The sequence below is a fragment of the Triticum urartu genome, chromosome 2A (genome assembly GCF_056163025.1).
Source record: "Triticum urartu cultivar PI428250 chromosome 2A, HENAU_Tu73, whole genome shotgun sequence".
Classification (NCBI taxonomy): Eukaryota; Viridiplantae; Streptophyta; class Magnoliopsida; order Poales; family Poaceae; genus Triticum; species Triticum urartu.
In genome coordinates, this window is record NC_141874.1 from 610,804,182 (window position 1) to 610,812,749 (window position 8,568).

General features: G+C 48.0%; 2 protein-coding genes across 6 annotated transcripts; one reads left to right on the forward strand and one right to left on the reverse strand.

The window, feature by feature from the left end:
• The first annotated feature begins 830 nt into the window (after positions 1-830).
• Positions 831-6,354, forward strand: LOC125539176 (disease resistance protein RPS2). Of its 5 annotated transcripts, XR_015617106.1 has the most exons (5): positions 831-1,530; positions 2,200-4,367; positions 4,865-4,949; positions 5,421-5,503; positions 6,210-6,354. XR_015617106.1 is itself a non-coding variant. In XM_048702546.2 (3 exons), exons 1-2 carry the CDS (start codon positions 901-903, stop codon positions 4,327-4,329), a joined length of 2,760 nt encoding a protein of 919 aa, XP_048558503.1. In that variant the 5' UTR covers positions 831-900; the 3' UTR covers positions 4,330-4,367; positions 5,421-5,720. The 5 variants fall into 5 exon arrangements, 2 of the variants coding, with proteins under 2 accessions (XP_048558503.1, XP_048558504.1); XR_007296721.2 differs by lacking the exon at positions 4,865-4,949; XR_007296720.2 differs by lacking the exon at positions 6,210-6,354 and having other exon boundaries at positions 5,421-5,583.
• Positions 5,724-8,024, reverse strand: PTAC5 (plastid transcriptionally active 5). Its single transcript, XM_048702548.2, has 6 exons — positions 7,355-8,024; positions 6,893-6,988; positions 6,705-6,794; positions 6,361-6,589; positions 6,166-6,203; positions 5,724-6,059 (listed from the first exon to the last, which is right to left on the reverse strand). The coding sequence occupies exons 1-6, from the start codon at positions 7,940-7,942 to the stop codon at positions 5,958-5,960; spliced, it is 1,143 nt and encodes a 380-aa protein (XP_048558505.1). The 5' UTR covers positions 7,943-8,024; the 3' UTR covers positions 5,724-5,957.
• Positions 8,025-8,568: the final 544 nt, after the last annotated feature.

Genomic DNA, 8,568 nt, shown 5'->3' on the forward strand with positions numbered 1-8,568 from the left:
ATCTCGGTCACCGGATAGAACCCGCCGCCTCGATAGTTTAAACATGGACTCTGAGCGTCGCCGCCGGAGGAAAAGTGGAACCCTAGATCGCCTAGGGGAAAAACCGCAAAAAACTAGCCGGACTCACGAGGAAAGTTGTGGGCTGAATCCTAGCAGCCCGTGTAGGCAGCGGAGGGCCGAAGTCAGCCCAACTACCGGTCGGGCTGAAAAGAAAATACCGCAGCCGTTGGGGAATTTTATCCGCGGCTAGTTCCCTGCCGACGGCGACTTTTGTCATCCATCCATCGCCCACCTCCGAGTTTCTAACCGCAACTCCGACGGCCAGCGACCAGATAAAAACCAGCTTCACCGCCGCCCGCCGGCGGAAACTCCCATATGGACTACTACCAGGCCTTCCAGAGCCCCGCGGCTGGAGAAGCCAAGGTAAACTCCCCGGACGGGCGCTCCCCAGCTCGTCGCCGCACGCAACGTGTTCGACGGATTGACTCTTCCACACGCAGTTTCACCGCGAACGCAGCCGTTGCTTGGCTTGCCATCGCGGCGCTCCTCTTCCCGAAACAACGAGGAAACAGGACCGCGGGGAGTGGTTTTCGCCCCCCGCACTCGGTTTCGGCTGGAAGAGTATGCCATCCACAAGTTTCCTTCTCGAATGATGACTTCTTCGTGCCTCCCACTACCCAGCTGCGCGTGGACATTTTCTCTAGACATGCCAGTCGCCATCGGCAGAACTGTCGCCGTGCCTTCGCTGTACATTCTCGCCGTGCTGGCCGGTTTGACCAGGGGACCGTGTGGCGTCTCGCTGTTGCATTGGGTTGTTCTTTATAAGCTTTACCTTTTCCCCCCTATTGGCATCTTCCATGCCTACCCAGCCTGGCTGCCACTTGAAAATCGTTGATCCCAATGGCTGACGCGATCAGCGCCGCCGGTTCTTGCCTGCAGCCCCTCTGCGAATGCTTGGATGGCACAGGCATGCTGGACGCGGCGGCCCGGGAGGTCGCCTCGTTCCTTCACCTCAAATCCAACTGGGCCGATCTCGACAAGGCCAAGAAGCTACTGCTTGCTGTCGAGACGACGGTGAGGGCGCGAGTCACCGCAGAGGTGGACAAGCTGAACATCTGTGACCCTCAGGTGCAGGTCTGGCTGAGGCGTATCGAAGAGCTACAACTGGATGCCATCGACGAGGACTACAGCCAGTTGAGGAAGTATTCTTGCCTCGGCCAGTGCACCATCCATGCTCACCGGCGTGCCTCGATCGGCAGGCATGTTCTTGAGGCTCTAGATGAGGCAAATAAACTTATTGAAGAAGGGAGGCGGTTCAAGAAATTTGGATTCAAGCCCCTTCCCAAGATTGTTGATCCATTGCCTCAAATCGAGACGTTTGGTTTGGAGACCATGCTGAGTCAGCTCCATGATCTGTTTGAGAAGGGCGACTCGAATATAATTGGTGTGTGGGGTCAAGGAGGTGTTGGCAAGACGACGCTTCTACATGTTTTCAACAATGATCTTGAAAAGAAGGCCCATGACTATCAGGTATGTGGCTTTCTCCAAGACTGCAATTTATCCCTTAGAGTACGTGTTTATCTGTACATTAATATTTCTATTTAACTTAAGATAATACTTATTTCAGTGACCATGCTTATATTTGTAACGATACTCAAAGAAAGTTAATTTACAAACATTGAAGAGAAAATTTGTGCTGCCATGCATTTTAGAGAAGGCAGAAAATTTCATTGTAGAACAGCTACACAGTGCACTGAAGTAGTTAAGTCTGAAGTAATGTTGATCTTCTTGTACAGGCATAAGAAATTTAACATGGTTTTCACACGGAGAGACAGTAACCATTCAGCATGAGAATTTGACTAGTTCATAGATATTGTAGGTACACATTATCTAGTAGATATGGACATGAAAAATGCATTGTTATTTGATGCAATTAGTGTGTGTCAATTTGCTGTTTTCCACATAATCCTTAAAAGGTTTGCTCTTTTAAGCATATTTTACATAAACCAAGTAAATGTGCATAAAATGCAGCTGTGTAAATTGGAATTATTGCCGGGCACATACATGCATCTCTTTTTTGGCACATCCTTCCCTGACGCTATCTCATCATTTGTAATTTTCAGGTTATATTTCTATTCATATTTTAAAATTACCTTCTAGCTATTGATGGCCCCATTTTCCTTAATTTGCTTGTGCCAGGTTGTTATCTTTATTGAAGTATCCAATTCAGAGACGCTGAACATAGTGGAGATACAACAGACTATCTCCGAAAGGCTCAACTTGCCATGGAATGATGCAGAGCCAATTGCCAAACGGGCCAGATTCTTGATAAAGGCACTTGCTAGGAAAAGATTTGTAATCCTGCTTGATGATGTAAGGAAGAAATTCCGACTGGAGGATGTTGGTATCCCAACTCCAGATACCAAAAGTCAGAGCAAGCTGATCCTCACATCACGTTACCAAGAAGTATGCTTCCAGATGAATGCACAAAGAAGCTTGATTAAGATGCAGATTTTGGGTAACGATGCTTCATGGGAACTGTTCTTGAGCAAGCTTAGCAAGGAGGCTAGTGCAGCAGTTGAATCGCTTGGTTCCCAGAATACTTCTAGAGAGCATGCTATGGCAATAGCCCGAAGTTGTGGAGGACTGCCACTTGCACTCAATGTCATTGGGACCGCTGTGGCAGGCTTGGAAGAGGGTGAGTGGAAATCAGCTGTGGATGCAATTGATACTAATATGGAGAATATTGATGGTGTGGATGAAATGTTTGGTCGGTTGAAATACAGCTACGACAGGCTCACAACCACTCAACAACAGTGTTTCTTATACTGCACTCTTTTCCCAGAATATGGATCTATCAGTAAAGAGCAACTTGTTGATTATTGGTTAGCTGAAGGTTTGCTATTACATGATCGTGAGAATGGTTATCTGATATTCCGCAGTCTCGTTTCAGCCTGCTTGTTGCAGGCCAGTGGCTCAATGTCTTCAAAGGTAAAAATGCACCATGTAATCAGGCAACTGGGTCTTTGGTTGGTCAACAAGTCAGATACAAAGTTTCTTGTTCAACCAGGGATGGCCTTGGATAATGCTCCATCAGCTGGAGAATGGAATGAAGCTACAAGGATCTCCATCATGTCTAATAACATCACCGAGCTTTCTTTCTCACCAAAGTGCAAAAATGTTACCACTCTGTTGATGCAGAACAACCCAAATTTGAACAAGATGAGCTATGGATTTTTCAGAACTATGTCATCCTTGAAAGTTCTGGATCTTTCTCATACTGCAATAACATCACTTCCAGAATGTGATGCATTGGTTGCATTGGAGCATCTGAATTTGTCTCACACACACATTATGAGATTACCTGAGCGCCTATGGTTACTGAAAGAGTTGAGGCATTTGGATCTGAGTGTGACTGTTGCACTTGAAGATACCATGAACAACTGCTCAAAGTTGCACAAGTTGAAAGTGCTCAATCTCTTCCGCAGCCACTATGGTATCCGTGATGTTGACAACCTGAATTTGGATTCTCTGAAGGAACTACTGTTCCTTGGAATCACTATTTATGCAGAGGATGTGCTAAAGAAATTGAACATGCCTCGTCCTTTGGCGAAGTCAACACATCGCTTAAACTTGAAGTATTGTGCAGATATGCAATCAATCAAAATCTCTGACCTCAGCCACATGGAGCACCTTGAGGAGCTGTATGTTGAATCATGCTATGACCTGAACACAGTGGTTGCTGATGCTGAGCTTACAACTTCACAGTTGCAGTTCCTGACCCTGTCAGTTCTTCCCTCGTTGGAAAGTGTCCTTGTTGCACCAATGTCCCATAATTTTCAGTACATTCGCAAATTGATCATTTCACACTGCCCCAAGTTGTTGAACATAACATGGGTCCGAGGACTTCAGCTTCTTGAGAGGCTTGTCATATCTCATTGTGATGGGGTGCTCGAAATTGTTGAAGATGAGGAGCAGTGTGGAGAACAAATGAAAATGCAGGATCATGCTTCAGATGAACAAGAAGATCATGCTATGGTAGAAACTTCACGGAATGACACAGGGCAGAGTGACTTCCCAAAGTTGAGATTGATCGTATTGACGGGACTTAAGAAGCTGAGAAGTATTTGTAAAGCAAGAGAATTCCCATGCCTTGAGACCCTTCGGGTGGAGGATTGCCCAAATCTGAGGAGCATCCCGCTAAGCTGCACGCATAACTATGGGAAACTGAAGCAGATATGTGGTTCAGTTGAATGGTGGGAGAAACTGCAGTGGGAAAATAAGGAGGAGGTGGCATGTCTGAACAGCAAGTACTTCATTCCAATCTGACAGAGCCCCAATTTCAATGGCTTTTGTATGGCATGCAGGTGGCTTAGTTCTGTCTCTTAAATTGTTTAAAATTTGTATATGTGACGGCGTAGCTTCTATACATTGTTAGAACTACATTCGTGTACATGGTATACTCTGCAATTTGCTGATATTGCATTCATGTAATACGATTTGTTTATTTAAATCACAGTCAATAAGGGTCTGTGACCTTGTGTCTTATCACTTGTGCAATCTCTTCATAAACAAGTTTCAGGGTCATTATTAACCCAGTTACATAGAATCATTACCCTTCTCAAGATTTGAGCCAAACCTTAGATCTGGCATGAACATCAAGCATATGGCATGGGATGCACCACTTTGTTACAATATAGGGATCGACTGATTTCATGAGATCAGGCGAAATGTTTCACTGATTGGATTATATTTGAAGTAAAAAATGGCTTCAACATTTCTAGTTTATAGAGGTACCTTTTGTAGATTCTTTTTCTCGATAATTTATTTTGTACTTTGCCTATGAGCCCTTCATTGCCCACAGCATTCAGAATCTAAGATGGCATGTGAAGTGCATCTGAAAGGGAAAGGCATTTGGATTGGCAAATGATCTAGTTCCAGTTGCAGAGGTAAACACTACAACAGGCCTGCTATTTCTTACTCCCTCCGTTCCGAATTACTTGTCACGAGTATGGATGTATCTAGATGTATTTTAGTTCTAGATACATCCATTTCTGCGACGAGTAATTTGGAACGGAGGGAGTATTTGGTAGGGGTATCTCCCTGCCTCTCTTTTTTGGGACATCCTGGCCTCTTGTTAGAACAAGGTATTGCTGTTGTCTCAATTTCTGTTCCTTCTCTGCTTTAAAGTCAGAGACAGCAGATTATATATTTTTACCTAGTATAGTCAAACAATGTATTATTTAAAAAAGAAAATTCAGAAGAACATTTGTGAGAAGCAGCCAGCGTTTTTCTTTAGCAGTAATAGGTTGGTTAACTCCATCGATGTGTTGTATGTTCCATCTCCTGTTACCAGAATTATCATCAGGAAATCAGCATCTGTTCTCAGTAGTTTTCTCATTGTTGGACATACTTTGCAGGCAATGTTCATCCTTGTGCTGTGCTGGCAGCAAAGGATTACAAGTCTGCCAAGTGCCACATTTCGGAAGTTCTATTCTATGAGGTAGAACTCAATCTCTCATGGTAGCAACTTGATGACCTGTACAAGCATAGCAGCTAGTGTGTTTAATGCATGCTTCCCATGTAAACTGCATGGCAAAATCAACCAAGTTGGAAATACCACCAGTCCACCCTCCTTGCTGAAGATCAAATACTTGCTGACAGATATAAATGCGTTTTCCTGGAAATATGTTGAATGCTGAAAATATTCTGAGGCATGACAATTGTATAAGCTTGATTGACAAAGCAATCGCTTCATTCGTTATTTTCCCCATCTTCTATTGTACATAACAAAAGGTATTACCTATGTCTCTATGCATCTATTTTCATAATGTAGTATGACAATGTGATTATATTACTGAAAACATATTGCGACAAAACTGGAATAGTTAGTTAACATATATATAAGCTGCTATAGACGTTCAACTAAGGCTGAATGTTGCTCATAAGTCTTTTGCTCAACTGTGCGCTGTTTTAATCCCTTGACAAACATCGCATATTGTGTAGCCAAGGCCTTCACAGTATGGGCACTTTGTGTCTTCGCCAACCCACTCCAAGAACTGCATTTTAAAAAAAGTTAACGATTAAGTGCATATCACAGAAGAAATAGCAAGGCTTAATTAATAAACAACGTGGTGCATTTCTGCAACCCGAACTCTAGCGCACCTGTGGTTCAATGTTGGGCTCACCTGTTCCATCGCATTCTGCAGGAACGAAGAAGGATCGCATCAATAGTCACAACATAGCACAAGATTAACAGTAATAGTACAGAAGTCAAGCCAATGGCAGTGGCTTATGGTACACCGATGGCTGGGATTTACTGGATACGAGTGTGGAGTAAAGAAGCAGTGACTTGAGTACCTAGGCACAGGAGGCGGCCTTCGCCCCGGCAGGTGATGCACTGCTTTGTCGACGCGGCAGTAGAACCGCTGATCGGCTTATCCTTCTTGGTCAGCCTGGACGGATCTTCCCACCTGTTTTCGCCGAGAAGGTACACTCTGTGCTTGTTGTAGTCAATTTTTTCCTCCACAGGTTGCTGAAGCTCTGCGGTTTCTGTTACAGGTGGAACAAGCGCTCCGTTTACGCCTTCCTGCAAGTAGAACAGAAGTATGATCTCAGATTTGTGCATCAGGATCTCAGTGCGACGCCATGGCCACATCACTGAAATACTGACTGTGGCTTGGAGTTGGAGTTTCTAAGCTTGCCTTTTTGAGATCGTCCTGGGTCCGTCCTGTGAATAGCATCTCGAGTAGCTCCGACGTCATCAGCCCATCCTCTGTAGTCCCTATCGATGCCTGCAAACAGGAAGCGCAATTACTAGTACATGACACATGTTATACAGCACTGGCACGGATATATTAGCGAATGTAAGATGGGCGAGGATTTTATTGACCTGCCATGTCTTGATGGCTCGTTCGGTGCCGGTCGAGAAGCTGGAGAACTCCGTGTCCTCTTCGCCGGAGTAAAATCCAAGCTTTTCCAAGGCTTCCTGCATGATGTACGGTACACTTGGATTTATATACGGCCAATGTATCTTTGTACTTAATTAGTAGGTTCTGGCTCATAGATACAAATCGGTACTACTGTATCCCGTAAGTCCATAGTAGTTCACAGCCACGTTCTGGACAATGTAGCGTAGAGCAACAGCAGATTGCAGAACTTGCAGTGAGTATATCTAGCTAGAAAGAAACAGAGCACTGCCAACATTTTGTTTAGGGGAACAGAGCATTGCCAACAGAACAGAGCATCTCTGTAGTGTCTCGAACCGCTGTCATGTTCGGCCCAAGCCCAGCAACAGGTCGTGCATGGCGAATCCTAGCCAAAACGAGAGGTGCGCGACCGCGGCTACGCTCACCTGCATCGCCCGCACTTCCTCCCCTTCGCTCCCGACCCTCAGCGCCCGCTTCTTGCCGCTGCTGGCCCCCGCCTTCGGCTTCGGCTTCGCCTTGGCCTTCTCCTCGACCACCACCACCTCCTTCCTCACCTCGACCTCCTTCACCGGCGCCGGCACGGGCGGCGGAGGTGGCGCCACGCGTGCCGCAGGCGCGGGAGGAGGCGGAGGTGGAGCAACGCGCGCAGCCGGTGCGGGGGGAGGCGGAGGCGGAGAGACGCGCGCAGCCGCCGGTGCGGGAGGAGGCACGGGCGCGGCGGCAGGCTCGAGCGCGCGGAGGCGCAGGCGGAGCGCCGTGATCTCGGAGAGGAGGGCCTCGCGCTCGGTGCGCCAGCGCGACTCCTCGCGGAGCCACCGCTGCTCCTCCCGCAGCCAGCGCTGCTCCTCGCGGAGCCACCGCGCTTCCTCGCGCTCCTCCCACGAGGACGACGACGAGGGGGAGGAGGAGGCGGCCGACCGGACGAGGTGGAGGACGGCGCGGCGCGGGCAGGGCCTGAGGCGCGGGCGGTGGAAGGAGGAGACGGACGGGAAGGCGGCGGTGGTGATGATCATGGCTGGGGGCGAAGGGTAGTGGCGTGGAGCTCAGTGAGGAGATTGGCGGTGGCCTCTGGCCAGTGGCCACTGGATATCTCTCGGCTTCGGCCGTTGATATTTCAGGCGCGCCGGTGCGGTACATTACCTGGCCAAACAGGCCGGCCCGGCCCATCGTAATCGTGCCTGGCCCGGCATGGCCCGCCAGGGTATGATTACTATACGGACCGTGCCATGCCAGTCCACGTGCTGCGCCCCCAGGCCCAGGCACGGCCCAGTTAATAAACGGGCCGGCACATTGGCCCGTTTAGCATGATGGGCCGTATATTTTCAGCCTGTTATTTGACGCACTGAGCGTTTTTAGTCTATTTTTTACATGTTAGGCCATATATAGATGTATAAAAAAATTAAAAAAAGTAATCGGGCCATGCCGTTCCGGCCCGCGTGCCCAGCCTCCAAGCCCAGGCACGCCCAGGGCGTGCCGTGTGCCGGGCCCGGCCCGTTTAGCCCGTGCCGGCGTGCTCACAGGCCGGCCCCCAAAAAACGGCCCATTTGGCCAGCTATTGAAGGAGCATTTGCAGTTGGCGCCGGCGGCCCAATTTGTGAACATTTTCCCAATGGCCTGTAATAAGAAGGCTGGGCCTACA

Bases quoted from the DNA above. Each gene is read 5' to 3' on its own strand.
- PTAC5 (XM_048702548.2), bottom strand. From the start codon at position 7,942: ATGATCATCACCACCGCCGCCTTCCCGTCCGTCTCCTCCTTCCACCGC. The intron at 6,590-6,704 runs GCAAGCTTAGAA...TTCTACTTGCAG, and splicing joins CCCAGGACGATCTCAAAAAG to GAAGGCGTAAACGGAGCGCT. The intron at 6,204-6,360 runs GTACTCAAGTCA...TCGTTCCTGCAG, and splicing joins AGGCCGCCTCCTGTGCCTAG to AATGCGATGGAACAGGTGAG.
- LOC125539176 (XM_048702546.2), top strand. From the start codon at position 901: ATGGCTGACGCGATCAGCGCCGCCGGTTCTTGCCTGCAGCCCCTCTGC. The intron at 1,531-2,199 runs GTATGTGGCTTT...TGCTTGTGCCAG, and splicing joins AGAAGGCCCATGACTATCAG to GTTGTTATCTTTATTGAAGT.